The sequence below is a fragment of the Corylus avellana genome, chromosome 6 (genome assembly GCF_965113065.1).
Source record: "Corylus avellana chromosome 6, dhCorAvel1.hap1.2, whole genome shotgun sequence".
NCBI classification, from domain to species: domain Eukaryota; kingdom Viridiplantae; phylum Streptophyta; class Magnoliopsida; order Fagales; family Betulaceae; genus Corylus; species Corylus avellana.
In genome coordinates, this window is record NC_142495.1 from 28696714 (window position 1) to 28720685 (window position 23972).

Sequence of the window (23972 nt, forward strand, 5' to 3'; positions counted from 1 at the left end):
CAAGATTATAACTTATCCTTTTTCTATCCCATAGGAGGGTAAAAAAAAAAATGATGAGATGAGTCCAAAGGGAAATTCCTTCCTTATTCCTGGATCCTTTCTCCATTTCTTCCATAACCAAACAAAACGACAACATCATTTCTCGTCCTACTCTACCCTTCAGACCGAGAACCTTCTTTGGGTGCATGCCCACCAAGTCAAGGTCGTCGTTTACTTGACATAGAAGTCTCCTTTACCCTTACTCAGAAAGAATCCCATTCTTCTTCCTTTTCACTTTGTCAGAGAAACCAGCTAACATGCACCAACCATTTGCGAGTAGCTAGAGTGTTTTCTTAGTTAATCAAGAACACCGCATGCAGAAGCCACTTTTGAGATAAACAGAAAAAAGACGTAAAATTGCTGTCTTGGGACTTAATTGGTTACACGAAAAGACCCCTAAAATTCAGTTATTTACTTAGGATTCACGTTCGCTCATCAAATGTTTAGTTAAAATCTAGCTAAATGTTCTTACTTTTTTATAGTCCTAAGTATATATTATTTTCTAAAAAAACAAAAAAGAAATTTTCCTTATTTCTCTAACTTTGTTTTTAAAAAATAATATTTATCTATGATGAGAAGAATATTAAAAGAACACCATAAGAGTGTACCTTTATATCATTAATCCCCATACATTATTTAGTAAAATAAAAAAGGACAACCCGTAAAACAAGTTTGCTTTAGTTAAAAAAGTCTTCTTTAAAGATAATATCTTTTACAAGAAGTTATTTTTACAAAAAAGTAAAGATTTCCTTTTGTTGGCTGATGCATAAGGAAATAAATAAGTTTATTTGGGTCTTTTTAGTTAATTAGGGTATTTATATTTAGACCGATGTTTTATCTATATTTTAAGAGTTATTGTAATAGGCTTTGCCCAAAGTCATCTAATCTAGAGTTAGTGATATTTTATAATTAGATAATGAACTTCGCCCAAAGTCGATCAGTTAAATTAGGGTTAGAGTTTATTTTACAGTATCTATTTAAATGCTCTATGTACTCTTATGGCGATCAGATTATGATTAATAAAAAATATGTTTTCTTTGAGGTATGATTGCTCTCTTCTTCTTGGTGGTGAGACTCTACCAAAACCCCATTGTTGACCAGTGAGACTCTGATCAACGTGGTTTATCTTATTTTCTGTTATTTTTGATATATTTTCTGTTGTTCTCCATCCGTCCTACGTCATTGGCCCTTTTTTTTATTTTATTTTATATTTTTTTTTATCTTTCATTAACGTTTTGAAATAACAACAAAATGTTTGCTAATCAAACGATCTTATAGCTGAAGATTAAAGTTTATCACTTGGAATTATCAAAGTGGCTATATAGTCAATTTCGAGTCTTCATGCTAGGCAATTCATCTCAAGAGTTAATTTTGGTGTATATATCTAAGACCTAACTAAGTTGTGTCTTTTCCTAGATTTTTTGCATAGAAAACATAATTTGAATTTTGGAATATGTTAAACCTATAACTATTTTTACAAATTATTAACAAGTGTCAACATGTATTTGAAAGGTGTTAAGAAAAAATTAACCTAAACACATATCAGCAAGTTGTAAAAGAGTTGTAGGGTATTTAACAAAATAATTATTATAAAATTTGATAGATCATAAAGAGCAATCAAATTGAATTGGGTTACGGGGTTTTGAGTGTGAAACAGACTATTAAAATAATAAAACAATAACGAAACCTCTCATGTATTTCTAGCTCTTTCATAAAGCCTTCTTTGTGTAAATTTACTGAGAAAATGGATATAGCTACCCGTTTTCGGGTCTTTTTCTGGCTCTTGATGATCATTCGTTCCCATACTTCAACAACCAATTAAGAGCGCCAGGAGCCAGGGCAGTGACACTCAAAGATCATCAACAACGTAAGCAAAAGAACAATCCCCAAAACGAGGTTCCACGTTATCCCTTCACACAAGCATGCTACAACTCTTTTGCATCAACATTGTAGTGCTTTTGTAACCAGCTGCCAATGGCTTCTTGTAGCATGCATGTGTGAAGGGATGATGTGGAAACCTCGTCCAACTGCTGTTGCGCGCCCATATACACAATATCATTGCTAGAAGAAGAAACCTGTAAAATCATCCCACATGAAAAACAAGGCCAATTTTAGAGAGACTTGGCTGTGAATAAAGTGGAAGGGATTTGCCTTTCGATCCTTCTGAGAAGTAGAGGGACCAACAAGGAGAGAGAAGGCTAGACTGAGGAGGACAAGCCATGTAAGAGACTAGAGATCTTGCGTGCATTGGAGGGTCATTTATAACCTTGGCTGTCGTTTGTTTTATGTAGGTATCTTCATATACACCTATACCTTCTTCGAACAAGTGGACTCAGCATTTTTTGAATCTTAAACTGTCCCAAAATTTATATTATTTAGAAAATCTAATAATAGATATCTCAATTTTAAAGGTGGTAATTCATATTTACGTGTCAGGTTTAGCTTGTTTCGATGCATGAATATAAAATTATATAAATCAACTGTAACTTAACTCATTTAATTAAACTAAATGCATAAATATAAAATTATATAAGCTCATTTCGAGACATGAGTATAAACAATTTAACCCCGCCAATGAAATTAAATTGACGTTGTCAATAGGCATGGGAAGCGAATGATGCAACTCATAGTCTAGTAAAGAATGCACTTTTTTCTCATTGAAGCAATGGTTCACGTAGAGAAAACCCCTCAATATATTAATGACATTTAAGTGCTAAACGTATTGTTCATTCAAGCTTTTTGAAGACTAATAAACACTATCACGTCATTCTAATCGAATGGAAGTGAGATGCAAGCGTCACAATGCGAATCAGTTAGAAGTATTTTTTAAAAAATAAATAATAATAAAAATAAAAACAAAAACAATAAATAGATGCTTCGCTTTGATGTCGAGACCGTAGACTTTAGCAAATTAAATAGTCTTTTTTTTCGGGTTCACTTTCCTTTTAGGCCAAGGAGCAGATACAACTATATTGGGCAGGCCAAGAAAATATCTCGTGCAAATTTTCCATAATGGGTCTTGTGCGCTGGCCTAGGATCAATTTGGCACACATAAGATGGCCTGTCCAGCCCATATTGCTTGGATGAGCCGGGACACATATATCCGAATCTTTGGGCAACTTAGGGGTGGGCTTTTCAAAACATAGTCCAGATCTTAAAGGAGTCAATCACTGACTGGGAAGCCCAGATTGAGTAAAAAGACTTGCGTGAAGTGAAAAATAAAGAGAAAATATAGTAGCCAAAATTAATTTACATGGAAGCTTTGGTGGCAAATAGGGCTTTAATCGAGCCAAGCCGAGTCGAGCTTTAAGATTTTAAGACTGACTCGTTTACGAAAATGCTCATTCGAGTCGAGCTATGAAATCATTACAAAAACTTTACTCATTAGCGTCAATATTTTTAGCGGCAACCCCAACCTATCATGGTCGCCGCTAATGGTAGACGCTAATGCGAAAAAAAAAAAAAAAAAAAATTTAGCGGCGACGACATTCGTGGCGACATATTATTGTCGCTATTGAGCTATCATCAGTGGCAATAAATGAAGCTGTTGCTGATGAGGGCACATTAGTGGCAACATTTGTTGCCGCTAATAAATCTCCATGCTAATGTGCCCTCATTAGCAGTGACCTTTAGAGGTTGCCACTAATGAATCAATAACATCGACGACCCAAAAGAGTCGAAGTTGAGGAGGGAACATTAGCGGCGACATTTTGTCGCCACGCTAATGTATGGACAATAGCGGCTACCCTTCTATGTCGCCGCTGATGATAGGTCAACAGTGGCGACATTTGAAGGTCGCCGTTAATGTTCCTAAAGGGAAAAAAAATAATAGCCTATTAAAAGCAAATTTGCCTATTAAATTAAAATCTATAGAAAAATTAATCTTTATATATTATTATTGAAGTTTTCTATTTTTTATTCTTATTTAAATATATAAACCGATATCTTTTTTTTTTTTTTAGATATATATAAATTCTTTTCATCACGATGGATCTTAGTGCATTAGATTCTAAACTTGGTCAATTGTATCGTGAACAAAACACAATGATATCATGTAGCACTCTTCTAGTGCATTTGATTTTGATTGGTTTAGTTTGATGCAATTACATAGGATCTTTGTACTATCCTTATGTATCCTTATGCATTAGTCTGATCAATCATGATAAGAACATCTGATTGATCCTTGTGCATTAGCCGATTAATTATGATAAGAACATCTAATCGATCCTAGTGTATTAGTATGATTGATCGTGATAGGTTCATCCGATCGATCGAACATCCAATCGATCGTCCGAACGATCCTAGTGCATTAGTCTGATTGAGCTTGATAGGATCATTCGATCGTTCGAACATCCGATCAATTGTCCGTTATTATCATTGTGCATTAGTTCGATCAATCATAATAAAAACATATGAACAATCCTAGTGCATTAGTCCGCTTGATTTTGATAGGATCATTCGACCGATCAAACATCCAATCGATCGTCCGAACGATCCTAGTTGATCTTGATAGGATCATTCAATCCATCGAACATCCAATCAATCGTCAGACTGATCTTAGTGCATTAGTCGGATTGATCATGACTCTATGAATTTTGTACTATCCTTGTGCATTAGTCTGATCAATCATGATAAGTCCATCCGATTGATCCTAATGAATTAGTCCGACCTATCGTGATAATATCGTATGATAAATCGATGAAGTTTTCTCAAATTTGTGTTTAGCTTCTTTTTTTCCCTGCAAATCTGTGTTTAGCTTTTATGTTTAACAAACAGAAACTTCTCCTCCACATTCAAGTAAGTATCTTTTGTTTAAGTATTTTTTTATGTTTCTATATAGTGTCCTTAAGTCTCCTTTGATGAAGGCTTTGTCAAATCTGTGTTTTGCTCTGATGACTGTAGATCTGTCTCAGTTGGTTAACAAATAGAAACTTCTCCTCCACATTCAATTAAGTCTCTTTTGTTGAAGCAGTTTTTAGTTATCTATTGTATCAATTTCTCAATCTTGCACATATTTACATAATTGAAAGAGAAGCATGTGAAAGACAATTTGAGGCTCACTGTGTCACTGGTGGATGTTGCTGTGAAGTATGTGCAAGCATCTCATACTTTTTAAAAACAATTGTGGTTACGTTTTATTTTCTAAATTTTCTTTTATTAAATCATAGAGGCATACATAGATGATAGATCCCTTTCTAGAATAAGCGGAGTGTCGATAGAGAGAGGAGAAAAAAAAAAAAAAAAAGTGTGGTTGTCGTAAGGTAGGAAAAGATAGGAGAATAAGAAAATAAAAAAATAAAATAAAATAAAATAAAGATAAGGAGGAAGGAAACGTGAAGGTGGTGAAAGTGGGGAATAAGAAAATAAAAAGAAATGGGAGAAGGTGGAGTTGTTGGAAGGGTGGGGCGTGTGGGGAAGAAAAATGAGGAAAAATATAAAATAAATTATTTATGCAATTCCTCTTGTACATAACCTTTATTTAGTTAATAAATTTCTTTTATCATTACTATTATTATTCTTCTTATTTATTCTATTATCAATTAACTTCTCCATGTTAACAATACTTATTACACAGAAAATAAAAAATTAAATATGTTCTTATACAATAAATACTTATTAAATCTATTTATAATGCCTTGTATATATGATATTATATTTTTAATGTTAAGAATCACACAAACACATTACACCAGGAATTAAACAAGTGCCCTCCAACTAATATGTCTATATATACATACATGTGTGTGTAGTTTTTGTGATAGCATTCTAGCATTAAAATCTATCCCTCCCCCCTCTCTTGTCGAAATTTACATTCTTTTATTTTTGTTGCTTATATATTAAATTTTCAAATTACAGTGGAGATCAAGATTCTGTCATCCGACAGGATGTAGCTAGAAAGTTAGTTCATGGACTAGCAAAGGAATTAGGACTGAAAACCACTATGCCTTACAGAGTATGGTTTGAAGGGCAGCAGGGGAATCTTTTTGCAGACTACTTAATTAATCTTAATAACTACCAAGTGTTAGTAGGATAAGAAGCTTTTGTTCTATGTTTCTAGTGAAATTCTTCTTTGTTGACACTTATTTTGTGCATTTGTAATTGTATAGCTTGTTTTCTTTAGGTATAGTAGGACTTGGAGAAAAATAGAAATACAAAATACAAAAACTTTTTAGACCTGTCACAAAAAAACAATTGAGATTATAATGTGATCTCCTGCACAGTTTTTATTTTCAGATTTTAAATTTTCCTTTTCAATAGTTATGTGAGCATAATATATGTTTGCACTTACACTTTTAATTTAATGTAAATCATATTTTACTCAAATAAGGTGTGAAAATACTTGTATGATGTAAGCATTTAACGGTAAGTTTGGCCTATAACTACTATATATCTATATAATAAAATCCAAAATTAATATATATATATAATTTTCTCATATCATTAGCGGCGACCTCCATGTCGCCGCTAATGATAGACCAATAGCGGCGACCACTCGGTCGCTGCTAATGATATACCAATAGCAGGGACAATCATGTCGCTGCTAATGATAGAGGAATAGCGGCAACAACCATGTCGCCACTAATAATAGAGCAATAGCGGTGACAAATGGTCCATCTTAAACTATTTTTTAGGACGACAAAAAATATTATTAGCAGCAACAAATGTCGCCGTTGTTGAGTGATCATTAACAGCGACCCTAAAAGTCGCCGCTATTTATCATTAGCATCGGATTACTTACCACCACCAATTAGCGGCGACAATAACGGAGACAAAGTGCTCATTAACGGTGACAAAATGTCACTGCTAATGAGCCAGATGCTTGTAGTGAATGTGTGTTCAAGACTGGCTCATTAAAAGCCCGGGCGAGCTCAAGCTCAAACTCAAACTTGTTGAGAATGCTATTCAAGCCGAGTTGGGCTGAACTCGAGCTCGAGCTACACTATTAAATTCTTTAATGTATGATTTGAGCAGAATTCATGCCCGAATTTTAAAACATCTAGACATTTATTTATAGTATAAATATATAATATGTAACTTCTTTTGGAGATAATATAATTTGTAACTATATAGGACATATTATACAATATAGCATATAACTATAATCTATACGTAGCAAATGAACAATATATTATTATAAATAACTAGATTATATGAACGAGCTAACGAGTCAGGCAAATAAGTCAGCCGAGCTCTATATGAACGAGCTAACAAGTCGGGGGCAAACAAGATGGCCGAGCTTTAAGCGAGCTGAGCTCGTGAGCTCTTATCTAGTTTTCTCGAGCGAGTCGGGTATGTATCGATACATACCCAACTCGCTCAAGAAAACTCAATAGGAGCTTGATACTATACAAACCCGCTCGTTACTGTAAAAACTCACTCGATTAGAAACCGGTTTCTAATTGAGTGAATTTCTACAGTAACAAGCAGGTTTATATAGTATCGAGTTCGAGCGAGTTAAACCGAACAGATATCAAGCGAGTTGTCGAAGAAACTTGTTTATTTACGGCCTTAGTGGCAGATGAAGACTTAACACCCTCTGCAAGGCAGCTGCCAATGCCATGTCTGACCATTTCAGAACTTCGTAAGATTTGAGTTCTTTATCATATAAGGGTAGAACATCTACATCACGTGATGGGAAAGGTTAGAAATATCCAGCACTGTCGTCGTTAAATTGGACTTGGTCACCAATTGACCGGGCGTCAGTGGTAGAGAGTTTCAACCGGCACCCCCCAACCCTAACTTCTTCAAAGCCCACCAGTTCCATTTATATGTGTATATATATAACATACATGATACATTGTAGTCAAGTTTATAGCTGACCCCTCCAATGGCAAGCAAAAGCTCTAGTCTTTCATGGCTTCTCCTGATCAATACTCTCGCCTGCACTCTCCTTGTTGGTCACTCAGCTTCTCAGAATGACCGAAAGGTAAATATATATCTCTATAGGCTTATCTTATATATAATTATTATCCACTTTATTCACGGCCAAATCTCTCTAAAATTGGCCTTCTTTTTCATGTGGGATGATTTAACAGGTTTCATTTTCTGCCTATGATCATATTGTGTATCCAGGCTTATATTGTGTACATGGGCAACAGGCAGTTGGATGAGGCTTCCACATCATCCCTTCATACAAGCATGCTACAAGAAGTCATTGGCAGGTAATAAAAGCATTCTTGAATTTTTTTTAATTGCCCACAAGACAGATTGGGTGTAGATTTGGATATACATGTTATGTTTTTCATTGGTATGATATAGACAATATCAAAATAAAAAATTTGTCCCAAAAGAAACTCTAAATGTGCATTCATAGTTAATTTGTTAGCTTTTAATCAATATTAAAAAAAAAAAAAAAAAAAAAAAAAAAATGGGGTATACATGTAGCAATTAATAAGGCCCATCATAGTTATTAGGGGATTCAAAATGCGCCAAGCCGTTTAACATGTCAAATTTATATGCTTGCACTTATCAGTATTGGACCGAAATCTTTAATCCATAGCTACACAAGGAGTTTCAATGGATTTGCAGCGGAGTTAACCAAGCAAGAAGCTCAAAAAATAGCTGGTCAGTGAACGTAATCTCTCCTCCCAGCATGTTTTGTATATCGACAATAAAAGTTGTAAGTTGTAACATTAATCGTGAATATGTAGGAATGGATGGCGTGGTGTCTGTTTTTCCTAGCGAACAACTAAGTCTTCAAACAACAAGGTCATGGGACTTTCTTGGCTTTCCACAGCAAGTTCCTAGAAGACCTATTGAAAGTGACATCATTATAGGAGTGTTTGACAGTGGAATTTGGCCAGAGTCCGAAAGCTTTAGTGATGAAGGATTTGGTCTACCACCTATCAAATGGAAGGGCACCTGCCAAGCCTCTACCAATTTCACTTGCAACAAGTACGTATATATAATATATCTTTACAACAATTTCAGGTGCAAACACACAGTCAAAAAGCACAACTAATTAACAAATGTGGCTACAATTACACTTGTGCAGTAAAATCATTGGTGCACGATATTACCGTAGCAGTGGATCATTTACCGAAGAAGATATTATTTCTCCTAGAGATATAAGTGGTCATGGTACACATACTGCATCAACAGCAGCTGGGAATTTAGTTAGCATGGCAAGCCTACTGGGGTATGGGTTGGGAACAGCACGAGGAGGAGTTCCATCAGCACGTATTGCTGTCTACAAAATATGTTGGTCCGTTGCCGATTCCTGTGATGATGCTGACATTCTTAAAGCATTTGATGATGCCATTGCTGATGGCGTTGATATAATATCTTTTTCCGTCGCTAGCAGAATTTTTCGGCCCATTTTTCAAGATACAATAGCCATTGGTTCCTTTCATGCTATGGGTAAAGGAATATTGACATCAATGGCTGCTGGTAACGAAGGTCCAGGTCTAGCAACCATCTCAAACATTTCGCCATGGTCTCTCTCTGTGGCTGCAAGTACCATAGACCGAAAGTTCACCACTAAGGTCCAATTAGGTAACAACAAGATCTATGAGGTAATTATAAAGTCCTGCCCCGTGTTGTGTCCTATATATATCCAACCATTTTCTTAAGCTCGTTGAAATTTACGTGCATAGAATTAAAACTACAAATTAATTTGTAGAATTTCTTTACTCCATGTGTAGGGAATTTCAATTAATACATTTGACCTCAAGAATGAAACATATCCAATAATTTATGGTGGAGATGCACCAAACACTACGGGAGATTTCCAGGGCTCCGTTTCCAGGTAACGACAATTTTCTTTCGAATAAGCTTTAACTACTTTTTGATGTATGCATAGACAAAGAGAATAAGTTTAACCATTTGCTTTTGTTTGCATAAATCTTTGAAACTAGCAGGTGAAATATGAATATTCCCTGTGTTTCAGAATATATATATATATATATATATATATATATATATATATATAGTAGCACTAATTGTACGTAGACACATTCCAACAGGATAGTTATAGACTAAAGTGCAACCTATTGCTATATTAACGCAGGCTTTGCAATATAGAAGGTTCGCTGGATGAAAATTTGGTGAAGGGTAAAATTGTACTTTGCGATGGCCTGAATACTGGGGAAGTGGCATTTGTAGCTGGTGCGGCGGGTACTGTGATGCAAGGCCGAGCCGGGCTAATAGCTTCAAGGACTTTTCCCTTGCCTGCGTCTTACCTTGACTTACAGGATGGTAGCAAGGTGTACTCGTACATAAAATCAGCTAGGTATTATTCTAATCTATAATATCTTTAATATGAAAGAGGTTCACAAAACATTCTAATCCTAACCAACATACACAATTTACAGAAGCCCAACCGTAACTATTCTTAAGAGTGAGGAGGGTAATGATACATTTTCTCCATACATAGCCTCCTTCTCATCAAGGGGCCCAAGTCCAGCTACTTTCAACATTCTCAAGGGAATAGTCATATTTACATTTGCACTTTTGTATTACTTATAATCTCATTGAGACCTGTTTTAATGTTGTTGTAGCCGGATTTAGCTGCTCCTGGCGTCAACATCCTAGCGGCATGGTCTCCACTTTTCCCAATTACAAAAATGATTGGTGATGACAGATTGTTGTCATACAATATAGTCTCCGGAACATCAATGGCTTGCCCACATGCTACAGGAGCAGCTGCCTACATCAAATCATTTCACCCCTCATGGTCACCTGCCGCTATCAAATCAGCACTTATGACTACTGGTAATTTCTATCTAAATTATATAATTTTAATGCATGTATGCAGACCGTAACCATGACAAACTCATTTCAATTTGGTGTATTTCTTACAGCTACTCCCATGAGTGCTGAAAAGAACCCAGAAGCTGAATTTGCATATGGTGCAGGCAATATAAATCCTCTTAAGGCACCAAATCCTGGTTTAATATATGATATTGATGCACTTGACTACATAAAATATTTGTGTAGTGAAGGATATAATACCAAGTTATTAGAACTTGTTACTAGGGACAGTAGTAGCTGTTCTAAAGCCACTAATGGAAGGGTCTTCGATCTCAACTATCCTTCATTTGCCCTATCGACGCCACCCTCGGAATCTATTAGTCATGTTTTCAATCGGACCGTCACCAATGTGGGATCACCAACGTCTACGTATAAAGCTATTGTGACCACCCCACTTGGACTTACAATCAAAGTGAACCCTACCGTTCTATCATTCACATATCTTGGACAAAAGCTATCGTTTGCATTCACGATTGAAGGAACATTAATAGATAAATTTATTGCCTCTGCTGCTTTAGTGTGGGATGATGGTACCTTCCAGGTGAGGAGCCCCCTCATTGTGTCTGTTGAATGATCCATGACATTCTACGCTACAAGTATTACATCAATAATTGAAGGAATATGCAAATAAAATGAAAGTATTGGTGGAACATGGAGGAAAATGATTGTAATTATTTGAGTCTTTGTTTTAGTTCTACATTGCATTGTATAGTGTACCAAATAAAGATTTTAGCTTTAATTTAATTAGCTTATAACCCGCATTATGTGCAGTTTTTTTTTTTATCAGAATTTAATTTCAAAAATATTTTATGTTATAAGAAATGTTTTTATATATTACAAATTAATCTTGTAGCGTAGAATGTTTTTATATATTAATATATTTGTAATTTATCTTAGTAAAACAATCACTTCAATTCACTAAATTCAAAATTTTTTTCAAATATCATATGATCTCTAAGAAATAAAATGACGGATAAATTTGCACAGATTAAAAAAATAAAATTAAGCCTCGTGAATTAGAATATCTAGAGAGTATATATTAATATATGTATTCATTAAGTAAAGCAAATTCAAGGGAAAAGTTAATTTACACCCCGTGATATGCCACTTGTATTGCAATGTTGACTTAAATTATCAAAAGTTGTAGGGTAAATGAAAACATGCACGCCGCGTGCAAAAAAAAAAATTTAAAAAAAATAAAAAATTTGCACTGGCGTGCGTGGGTGTGCCACGCACGCCGCGTGCTCCCAATCAATGCTCAAAGTTGTAATGGGGGTATTATATATATTTTCAGCACCTTTTAATTTCACCACTACCATTAGGTTTTGTGATAGGTCAAATGCCTAATAAGTGAAATGTCTCTTCTTCCAAAAAAAAAAAAAAAGAAATGTCTCTTACACTTCTATAAAATTTATAAAATAAAAATTTAGCCTTCATTTAAAAATTATTGGGTGAAATTACATTTAAGCCCCTGAAGTATACTCTCATTTGCATTTTAGCATCCAATGTTTAAAAGTGGCATTTGACCCCCAAAACTACCTAACCGTAGCATGTTAGACCCACTGTAAACTTTTTTTCATCTCTTTGAACGGAATGCCAATCATGCATGTCACACATGACTTTTAACGACCTAAACATCCTAAAATACCCCCTGGGATTAAGTGTTAAAAAAACAAAATCAAAACGAAACAAACCCAAAAAAATAAAAATAAAAAGGGGTGGCTCAACCACCCTCATTTTTCCGGCATGAAAATGGTTAAACCACTCCCAAAGGGTTTGGGGGTAGCTCAGTAACCCCCATTTGGCCAAAGGGTCGGCTAAGCCACCTCCTTTTAGTTTGAATGGGGCGACAAACTACTCCATGGGCCAAAGGAATGGCCAAAACCACCCCCAAATATGAGTCACTATCTCAAATATGAAAAATGAGTAAGAAAAAAAGGCCAATTAAGGATAAATTGACTGCCTCTCTGTTCGTTTTATCCTTTTTCTACACATGGAAGGAAAAATCAGATGAATCCAAATGGAAATTCTTCTTACTTTTACTTTCTCCATTTCTTCCATTACCAAACAAAAGGACAAACAATATTATAATATATATCACTCTTCATTTCTCTTCCTACTACCCCATAATATTCATCTCACATGTCTACTCTACCATTTAGACCTAGAACCTTCTGTCGGTCTTCGTTTACTTGACTTGGAAGTCTCCTTTTCCCTGAGTGAGAAAGAATCCCATTCTTCTTTTTCTTTTCACCTTGTGGGAGATCTAGAAATCATGAGTTAGCATGCATAAACCATTTGCGAGTACCAATTAGAATTTTAATTCTCTCAATTAATCAAGATGGTGAAGGCCATATCCCCAGCTGCAGAAGCCACTTTTGAGATAAACAGAGAAAAAAAAAAAAAAAAAAAAACATAAAATTGTTGTTAATTAAGCATTTTAATCATCCAGCACAGTCAGGCCATTGGGAGACACGTTAACACGTAAAGACCCCAAAAATTCATTTATTCAGACTTATTAGGATAATAACATGGCAAAAAATATATGGTTGATAGACTATGCAATATTTAGTAAAGCAAGCCAGAACAATTCAGCTAAACAAGTTTGTTTTTAATTTGTTAGAATATAAATTATTTAAATGATCATTTCAACCTAAACTTTTGGAATAAGCACTAATTTAATTAACTATATAGTATCAAAACAAAGCTTTAAAAAAGGGGTGAGGAAGAAAACTAATTTTTGTGGGTCTACCTATATATATATATATGCATAATTTTTAAATTTGGGGGGAGGGGGGGGGGGGCAAGCTGAAGACCAAATAAAAATAAAAATAAGCTAGCTCCGCCCCTGACTCCACGTTTCATAGTTAGATTGATGACCAAATCTTGTTTGCATAATTTTTAAATTTGGGGGGGGGGGGGGGGGGGGGGGTTGGCAAGCTGAAGACCAAATAAAAATAAAAATAAGCTAGCTCCGCCCCTGACTCCACGTTTCATAGTAGTGGCTGTTTGTCTTGATTTTAGATTGATGACCAAATCTTGTATAAAAAGTTATCTTTACAAAAAGCAGAGATTCCCTTATATTTGTCTTTTTTATATTCATTAATGCTTTGAAATCACGACAAAATTGTTGATAATCAAAGATCATATAGCTGAAGACTAAAAGCTTATCCAGTGGAATTATATATCCAAGTGGCTATACATGTTGCTTAAGATGTCAATTCGTATAAATTTATTAACACATATTTGTATGTATTACACGAATTAAAAGAGTTATACCCCTTCGATTTAACCAAAATTTCCTTATAAAATCTGATAGATAAAGAGCAATTAATTAATCAAATGAATAGGGGTACGGATTTTAAAAATAATAACAAACACGTACTGTCAATTAAAATTGTTATTGTCAAATACTAACATCATCGTATGTAACAAGATAGATACCTATTAGAGGAAAAAAAGCACACACACACACACATGCAAAAGCAGCCGAAAGCCATGTTTATGACTTCCTTTCCTCTGTCGTTATCTACCCCAGGCAAGACGACTAGATTGAAAGCTTTTTCTCTGGCCCACCCTCGAGAAACTTAAGAGAGATGGAAACGCGTAGCCTGTCCACTATCATTTCTTCTGGAGGCCACACACCGTTCAAATAGAAAGAGCCGCGCATGCAGTACCCCACAGCTTTAAAACCTCGCATGGCTTTCTAGCTCTTTCATAATTGAGCCTTCTTTGTGTCCAAATTTATTGAATTATTGAGAAAATGGATATGCCTAAGCATTTTCGGCTCTTTTTCTGGCTCTTGATCATTGTCGCCATACTTCAACAACCAAAAGCGTCAGACTCAGGAGTCAGGGCAGTGACACTCAAAGATCATCAACGAGGTAAGCAAAAGAACAATATATCCCTAAGGCCAAATATTCGATTAGTGTTATAGAATTGATTGGGATGATAATATATTGTGATAAATTTATAGGGTACTCGAAGGCATTTGTTGCGACACTTGGGCTTGTGTGCAAGTGTTGTGATGGCATGGGAGGGGAATGCAGAAGCACGTGGAACTACTCTTGCCCTAAGCTCCAATGCCTTCCATGGAAACATGCATGATATGATCACTAATATTATAATACATCTACTTTCATATTTTTTGCTATGTATCCTATATGACTATATATATTACTATGTATCTTCTATGCTTGTTATAGGCTTAGCCTTGGTGGTATGCTCTACTGTATTAATGAGATGGGGTGATCTAATAAATAAATGATGTATTCCGTTCAGACAAAAATTTCCTCTAAATTGAATTAGATAAAGTACTTTCATGTTATGTACTATATATATCCTATATTTCTATTTCTTACTATGCGTTATCTCCAATCTTGTATGCTTATTATATGTTTTTTTATTATTATTTTTTGGGCTATTAGACTTAGCCTTGTTAGTATGGTTATAGTAATTTTTTTACTGAGATAGAAAGATGTAGTCAAGTGAATAAATGAGGTGTCCCGTTTGGACAACAATTTCTTTCAAATTGAGTTGGAGGAAGTCATGTGTTGTTTCAACCCACTCTACAAAATAGTCATGCATGTATTCTTTAAGTACATGAGAATCACATGTTTTTTTAATTGTACTAAAAGAGTTGAAGAAAATTATATTAAAAAAACATGTAATTCTAACGTACTAAGTAACAATTTGAAGAAAAACTCTCTTCAGTTGATAATTAATGTTTTACATTGATTATGGTTATATGTCAAGCGCTTCGATTGGCTTGGCGAAGAAAAGGCTTAATTAATCAAGAAATTTCCATGTAAGGCAAGCTTTTGGTAGGCAAGTGAAGTTGCCTATAGCCAGGTTTAAACCAAATAGATCAATAATTATGTCATAAAAAATTAAAAATAATGCAAATTAAGGTGCAACCCTTCCTCTTCTATAGTCTTTCATTTTTTTTTTTTTTTTTGGACCCTTAATATATAGGCTGAGTTATTTTTGGACACGTGAGGAAGCCCGTATTCATACCCTACATAAATAAAATTAAACCTTTAAATTCTATAATTATGAGAAAATATAATTTCAATAGAAATGTTTAAATACAAATTTATAGCCATTTAATTAAATACATATTTTCATTTGCTGCTACAGTTAATCGTCGAACGATTCTCTAGCCTGCACCACTTCGGCTATATATACAATAGTCTCTCAAAAGTTAGATCACCAATTAATGATATAAAATCCAAAATTCTAACTTTCTGCCAACTGAATCGGGTTGGGTAAGAAGAAGATGAAGCTGCCACGCTCGCTGTTGTTCATGCCAAAAAGCATCACCATCAATTCTAAGTGCAATCTTAACAATAACTCATATAATTACAAAAGTTATAGCCTAGTTCTAGAAACTAATTAAAATCCTCCCTCAGGTGTTAGGAAAAATATTGCAAGGAGGTATCGGATAACATTGGGATATCTAAAATAAAAACTTAGTGGGGTTGCAAAGGGGTTGGTTCGTAGTTTAGAAATTCAGTCAAAAGCTCAGCAACATATATAGTAGGTGGATTCGGTTGCAAGGGTAATCAGGTCATTTCAAACTCTAAGGCCAAATAAATACTATGGGTTGCAGTTTCTGTCACTTTTTGAACAATAATAATATACATGAATCACATTATTATTATTATTATTATTATGTCCCCAAATTTATAATGGAGCAATTTGACAATTTTGGTACGAAAATTTTGTAAAATTCATTTATAGGTAAGCTAGGTACTTGAAATCAAGAGCATTTCCTTTGATAATCATAATATGTCTCTTTTATTTTTATTATTATTGCAAGTAGACCAATTTCGCAATGTTAACTGCAGCTCCTCATGATATTAAAATATTAAAAAATAATAATAACAATTATCACTCACCACGGAAATATTCGGAATTTTACATATTTTTAAAGATTTTTCGATGAGCTTATTAAGTCATTTTTCTCATAAAGTCTTTTGAAAAGAATAATCAAAAGCTTGTTTCACGCGTAAATGTGCTTATTGTCAAACATTTTTATTTTATTTTTCTAGGCAAATGGTCAAATTGTCAACAATCTAGATGTCCAGGACATTCTGTCCAGTGTCCAGCGAAAACAAATTCCGTGGAATTAATAGATCATCCCATTCCTTCCCATGTATATGTGGCCTATAAATTAATGGAGAATTGCCACCAGTCATCATACATTTGTTCAATTTCGAATCATTTCTCTATAAAGGAAATTTATGGAGACTTGAACATTTTTGCTTAAGGTCCGTTTGACTTTGAGGTTTTAAAATGTGTGGTTTAAACAAATAGTGATTGTTAATTGAAAATCTAATTATTAAGTGTTTGGTAAAATAATAGTTTGACCTTAAAATCTTGCATTTTTAAAAGTGCACCCATTTGCCTATGATTTGAAAACGTATCTTTTTCTACGTTTTCAAACCGTCGAAAACACTTTTCACGATTTTGTTTAAAATTAACGCTCTTTCGGTCTACTAAATCGCGATTCGTAACGCCAGATATACTCTAAATTGGGTTTGAAAATTTATATATATAGTTAGGCTCAAATAAAAAGGTTTTCAATCCAATTTATTAAGCCACATGTGTGCAAAAAAGGATATAAATACCATGGCAATTTATAGAAAAATGTTATAAATTTTGCAGTGCCTAGGAACATGGTTAATTAAGACTGATCACCATGAGTAATGAGGAAATGGAGATCTCATAATTTCCAATACAACATATATTAACTCATTTAAAAAGTGATCTAGAAAGAATTGGAGCATATGCTGTGCACTAAGCCACCCCCCCCAAGAGGAATGTAATGGGCAAGTGCATGTGCTATATCTATAAAATGCATCTCACATTCCATAATTCCATGAATGATTCAATTGCATGCACTCATCGCAAGTTATCCTAAAGGAACCTAGTGGGATGACATGAAAGAAAATTCTTCAACAATCAATCAATCGTATCATCCTCACCATCCAATCCTTTTGGGTAGCCAGGGGCTCGTGGGGTTACCTTATTACTAGTTTATTTGATCTCGTTAGCGACTAAGGATATGGACTCGAATCTAGATCATAATCTTCATCTATTTATTTATAAGTGCTTTGCTTTCTAGCTTAGAATCTTATCATCAAATCACGTTTATAAAGTTCTTGTCAACATTGAAAACGCCAAGATAAATAACGTATATAACGTATATATGACCATTAATTAGCTTTCTCTAAGTTTTGGCATTAACCATCATTAAAAATTGCCCTTGTTGAGGGCACTGAGAATCTGAGATATCCTCATTTCCATATCCTTGAGTGACTCATCAAGGGGAATCCAATATTCCGTTGACAATGTGGCAATAAGTGGCTAGCGGAAAACTAATCCTTTCTACTACTTGCCACAAATTTGACTTCATTTACATCTTGATCATTAGTAAATTTAAATTAAAGAATCACTGTTTTTTAAAAAAATAAAAAAATAAAAACAAATTATTTTAGCTATTCGATCATTTTTTTAAAGCAGCTACATCGCTCTCAATTTTAGCCATTTATTTTCTTTATTCCATTTAAATATTTTTTATTTTTCTATATTTGCCATTTTTTATTTTTTTTTTATTGTTTGCTAAAGTAGCTAACCATATCAACTACATTTTCACCCAAATTTGTATCCCGGCTAGCCAAAATAAACATGTGGCTATCCAACTTCACTATTCTATTTAAAAAAAAAAAAAAAAAAAAAATTATTTATCTACTTTTACTATTTCTTGAGAGGAAAGAGAATTTTTATCGGCTTTTTTTATACATTGTCAAGTTACATTGCTTAGCAAATTTGTTGAACAAAATAGCAGTTAACCCTTTTTCTTCTTTTTTTTTTTGAGCTAAAATAACTAGCCGGATAAAGCTATTTTTTTTTCTCCTATTTTTATTTATTACAGAGCTGGCCAAAAGAACGTTTGGCTTTATCCCAATGAGAATATCTAACCTTGCGTACTATGTATTATGTCATTATAATTATATCTAACCTTGTATTCGGTCACATTTGTTTTTATGTATTATGTCATTAGAATAACTAACCTTGTATTCGGTCGTATTTGTCTTTTTCCCTATGATAGGGCTTGGATGGGTTGGGTTGGGTTGGGTTGGGTTGTGTTTGATGAAGAATATGTAAATGAGGAAAGGAGTCAATAGTGCACACAAGTGTTTGACAATATATCTCAATGATCGATCCCTCTCCTTGCCAGCGCCATTCTTCTTATAGAAAAACTAACAAAAACCTATTGCACTACATTTTCATCATCATAACGATCCCACTCACTCCCTCTACTATTTCTAATGATAACAATGATAACAACACCCTACTACTAGACACGATAATGCTAAGATAAACATAACAAGATAAAGAGATGAACTCTGCTAGCTGTTTGTCAAGCATACCAACTCTTCTTTAGTACTACCTCCAATGATAATCACTAATCAACACTACCAGTTGTCCTATCACCCCCTACTTGTCTTATTGTTCATTCTACTTAAACTTTGGATTGACTGATGCCCTATCTAGCCGAGAAAAAGTAAAAGTTTCCTCTATCCTCTTTTTTCAGTAACATCTTGAATAACTCTCTCTCTCTTTGATTCTCATTTGGCCGAAAGAAAAAAAAAACAAAAAAAAAAAAACAAACTTTGGTTTTCAAAGATTTGAGGGGAAGATAGCTACAGTATCTTCATTGTATGGAATCTTGTTTGCTTCCATTGAGAGGAAAAGAAAGGATGAGGATTCATCCAAATCAATGAAAAAGAAAAAGAAAAAAAAAACAATTATGAGTGGAATAATTGGGAGTCAAAGCTGTTTGGCAAAAGCAGGCATAAAATTCAAGTTGAGCCACCCACCTTATCCATTTATCTTCTTGTGGGTCTATGGGACCATGACAACCTTCCCCCAAGGCTTTACTTCCTTCCTCCTTTCGAGGATCAGGATCCCCACAATTTGTGCAATTTGTATGTAAAAATTATAGGAGATTTTTACAATTACGAGTCTTTTGATAAGATTTATACGTTTGAATAAGATTTACAAGTGAATTATTACAAATCAAAGGTAATTGCAGGATCTTCAATTATGTCTCCCTCTCCCATAAAAATAAAAATCACGTAGGGAATGAGCATGAACAATTGAACATAGACAGGTCATGGATTTAGTATGGGAGCACGTGGCGGTACGGGCTTGGAGCAGGCAACATGTCCACTTGGACGCGAAAGATGCACCCATGTGTCAAAGAGGGGGAGAGAGGTAGGAATCAATGAAGGCACATGGAGGCAGCATCCAAGCACAGTATTTTGGGGCTTTATAAATAGCTTGCCACCGCTCACTTAGCCTCTACATCTGCTGCCTTCACGTGCTCTGCTCTGCCCTGCTCTGCCTCTCTCTGCTTTCTTATTTATCGCTTTCTCTGCATCTCTGCAAATCTTATCCAATCCTCCTTTCGGGTCTTTTGGCCGTTAAGAGATATCTATCGAGTAGTTTTGTTCGTTGGTTGACAAAGAAGGAAGCAAGCAAGTGATAAGTACTATGGAGAACAAGAAGCAAGTGGGTGGTTCATCTTCATCCATGTCTTTTGATCACCTTTTTGGTCCTAAGGACCCCTCTTCAGCTTCTTCATCATCCTCCACCGGATTATTTGGATCCATTTTTCCACCACCCTCTACGGTATTTATTTTCTACAACCATTTTCAGTTTATTCATATCTTTTTTTCTCAATTAAAATCAAGTAATATGACAACTAAATGAGATATTAACAAGCTATACCTTAAAAAAAAAAAAAAAAACATTTTAATATTTATTTTTAATTAGTACGTGAGCTTCCTCTAGGAGACCTTTGTTGTTGTTGCTGTTATTTTAAAAAAAAAAAAAAAAAAATCATTCTGTTTTTGTGATATTTTTTCAATTTTACTACATAAACTATCTATCTATGGAGATGAAAGAGTTTTCAAGGGTACTGACAACAAGCAAGTTCTAATTTCTTAATTTGCTTCGTTTATTTTAGGTGCTAGGAAGGGACTCCTCTGATCAAAACCAAGGTGGCAGTTGCAAATATGGAAATCCAGGTACGATTTATTTTGTTAAACGATCCCAAATTAACATATACTTGAACTGATCTCATGCTCTAATTTACTACCTCACCTGAGCTATCATCTACGTCAAGGTGTGAAGTACTACAGAAAAAACATCGTCAAATATATGACTCTTTATTTTTTTTAAAAATGAAATGATATTTAGCTTTCTTTATATATGAAATTGGACCCTCCACTATCTACTTTTTGACGGACTGAGATTGAATTTCCATTTATAAATTTGTCATGTTTCGTTTAACATATATAAATATGTGTTTTTTTTAATAGCATGTGAAAAACATATATATTTTTTTAATTGCATACAAAAATTACATTTTTTTCTCTTTTTTATTGAAAAAACACTTATTTTCACATGCTGAAAAGACACATACATGGAGAAAAAAAAACTAAAGAGTTAACTCTAGAAATGCCATGATTGAATTTTTTTTTAAGGTGACCATCATAATAAAGTTTTTTTTTTAAAGAAAAAAAGACCCTAAAAGTTTTTTTTTTTTAACCATTTTTTTGTGGGAGGAGGGGCTGAGTGGGGCTTAGGACACATGACAAGCTAGTTTATAGGATAAAGTTGAAAAAAGTTCCTAGGAAACTCTATCCATTTTTTTTTTTTATTCATATCCATTTTTTAGCGTATGAAAATGATTGATTTCATCTGAGAAAGTTAAATGACGACAACAAAATTCAAACTCACCACTTTATTAATATTCATCTAGATTGTCAAATGAGAAATGGGGGGGTCTGTAAATTAAAGATATATTGCATGACCTCATCTGCCCTCTTGTTTTTTTTCTCAGATGTTATCACTCAAAGCAGCAAGGGTGAACGCACTGGCTCAAGAACTGGAGAAAAGGGCTCCAATATTTATCAGAATGAAACAATGGAACCTTGCTATTTGAGCTCATCCATCTACTATGGCGGCCAAGAAAATTATTCTCCAAGAACCCGCTCCTCCGAATCTGACAATATTGTAAGCGAATACATATAGTACTTCAATTCTTCTTTTAATAAATATAAATGTGCCCAGAAAAAGAAAAGTAGATGTGGGTCATGCAACATGAATGTCAATATAGCAATAAATAAAAGACATCATTAATTAGCTAGTATCTAAAATTTGGTCGTGTTTGAGTGATTTCTTGGTATCTGAGTCATATAGTGTAATTGGTGAAGTTAATAAACATATGTTTTAATCTTTCGTCATCAGTTCAAGAAAGATGGGAGAGACGATGATTCAAATGGAAGCAATCCGAATAGCGCTTCAAGAGGGAACTGGTGGCAGGGTACGTATATACGATGGTTGTGGAATATTGTAGATAAATATTGTGTTTTAGAAAACTTTAACAATACTTTTTTGTTTCTGCAGGATCTCTCTATTACTAACTCTTAATTTACCCCTACATCAACTGATCTTTACCACCTTGCACAGGTAATATTCTGATTTCTCTTAGAAATTGTTTGGTAGATATCTTATTAATTATGTGCTTTACGCGTAATTTTCTTGGAGAACAAAAGTACGTACTTAGAAGTACTTAGAGAACAAAACTCGTTAGTTAATTTGTCCCTCTATATGTGTTTTCGGGCTGTCTGATGTCCTTGATCAGCTCTTGTCCTAATGCTTCTATTTATCACTATTTTGCAAATAATATGTTTAAACGAAGAGGATCAACCGCGAACATGAATAATAATAATAATTAGATGCTGAATAGACAGATAAAGTACTCAAAAAGTAAGAGGGGGAGAGAGAATGTTAAATAAAAGGGTAATTAATATTCTAACACTAATTTATGGTATAAATAATATTCTCAATTTCAAGTAAAATAAAGAGAATTTTATTTTATTTTAATGACGTGACATAATTTGCATTATTACATCAAAAAATTTTTTTTTTTTTTTTTTTTTTGTTGTTGTGTGTGGATATGATGATGATTTTCATTATTCTTTGGGGGCCTAATTGGCCTAAAAACAGCTACTGAAATGATGTAATTGTTTAAATTGCAGGGGTGGTGAGAATTAGCTTAATATACTAAGGAAATAAGATGGTAATATTAGAGCATAACACATGCAGTGAGTACTTGCGAAAAGGTGTTGGGTTCTTTTTGTCTCAGCTACTCAATTTCTGGCAAGTCTTACGTACGTACATGCAAGAGCGAATATATATGTTACTAGGAGCTTTATGTCGTCCCTCTACTGCCCACATAAATAAATAATTATATAAGATATATACTAGTGGAGTCTTGTATAATTAATTAGAAACTTTTGGTACTCCATGTACTTGAATTTGCTTTTTGGGTTTTAACCCTCTAATTGTAATTCTACATGCAATGGACCAATATGGTTTTGTTTGTTAATGTTTTGATGTAACATATATGTAAAAGGTGTTTTTAAGTGTTTTGTGACTATTACTTTGTGTTTTGAGTTGTCTATTAATATTTTTGTTTTCATAACAAAAAATCAAAAGAAAAAAAAAAATGTTAACAATCAAAGCCTACGACTCTCCCTCTCGATCTCTCTCTTGTGCTAGTTTTTTGAGATTAGATAAAGTTGAAAAATGAATGCTCGCTTTCCTTCTCAAGTGCATATTCTTAATTTGACGTTGTATTAAAAACTAATATTGAATTTTTGAATTCAATTGTATCTTTACTACCACTTCAAAAACAATATGCACTTGAGAGTACTGCACCTAGCATTTCTCTTAATGCAAAAGCAATGTTCAAAATGATGGAAAATGAATGGTTTCTTTTTCTTCTTTTCTTTTTTTTTTTAACATTTTTTCTTCTGTGTGGCCCCACCGGTGAAAGTGGGTCTTCGTAATTGAAATAGATTAGATTTGGCAAAGTTTTTTTTGGGTAAAAAATGATTTAATATATCCGGGCAAATATTTTGATCGAATTCGAATCTTATCTCTATCATTCACCTTTGTCCTTATTTATTAATTAAATGAGAATACAAGAATATTTAAATAAAATATTAAAATCAGCCATTTATCAGAATATTCTTAAAAATATTAAAAAATAACTATTTCTTAATTATTAGCTTAAACTTCAAGTGGCTTACACGTAC

General features: G+C 33.9%; 2 protein-coding genes across 2 annotated transcripts; both read left to right on the forward strand.

Moving 5' to 3' along the window:
• Positions 1–4556: 4556 nt before the first annotated feature.
• On the forward strand, positions 4557–11365 carry LOC132188109 (cucumisin-like). The gene is made up of 11 exons (XM_088517719.1): positions 4557–4579; positions 7864–7966; positions 8113–8201; positions 8513–8604; positions 8691–8934; positions 9035–9554; positions 9684–9787; positions 10049–10270; positions 10353–10470; positions 10539–10752; positions 10842–11365. Exons 2-11 carry the CDS (start codon positions 7868–7870, stop codon positions 11363–11365), a joined length of 2226 nt encoding a protein of 741 aa, XP_088373845.1. The 5' UTR covers positions 4557–4579; positions 7864–7867.
• An 8816-nt stretch (positions 11366–20181) lies between these two features.
• On the forward strand, positions 20182–23311 carry LOC132187222 (uncharacterized). The gene is made up of 6 exons (XM_059601461.2): positions 20182–20493; positions 20831–20891; positions 21710–21882; positions 22117–22192; positions 22276–22338; positions 22911–23311. The coding sequence occupies exons 1-5, from the start codon at positions 20356–20358 to the stop codon at positions 22290–22292; spliced, it is 465 nt and encodes a 154-aa protein (XP_059457444.1). The 5' UTR covers positions 20182–20355; the 3' UTR covers positions 22293–22338; positions 22911–23311.
• Positions 23312–23972: the final 661 nt, after the last annotated feature.

What these genes read in the sequence shown, in the direction of transcription:
- LOC132188109 (XM_088517719.1), top strand. Translation starts at nt 7,868, where the DNA reads ATGGCAAGCAAAAGCTCTAGTCTTTCATGGCTTCTCCTGATCAATACT. An exon ending in CTTCTCAGAATGACCGAAAG is followed by an intron (nt 7,967 to 8,112) that starts GTAAATATATAT and finishes TTGTGTATCCAG; the next exon opens with GCTTATATTGTGTACATGGG. An exon ending in TCGTACATAAAATCAGCTAG is followed by an intron (nt 10,271 to 10,352) that starts GTATTATTCTAA and finishes CACAATTTACAG; the next exon opens with AAGCCCAACCGTAACTATTC.
- LOC132187222 (XM_059601461.2), top strand. Translation starts at nt 20,356, where the DNA reads ATGGAGAACAAGAAGCAAGTGGGTGGTTCATCTTCATCCATGTCTTTT. An exon ending in TTTTTCCACCACCCTCTACG is followed by an intron (nt 20,494 to 20,830) that starts GTATTTATTTTC and finishes CGTTTATTTTAG; the next exon opens with GTGCTAGGAAGGGACTCCTC. An exon ending in TTGCAAATATGGAAATCCAG is followed by an intron (nt 20,892 to 21,709) that starts GTACGATTTATT and finishes TTTTTTTCTCAG; the next exon opens with ATGTTATCACTCAAAGCAGC.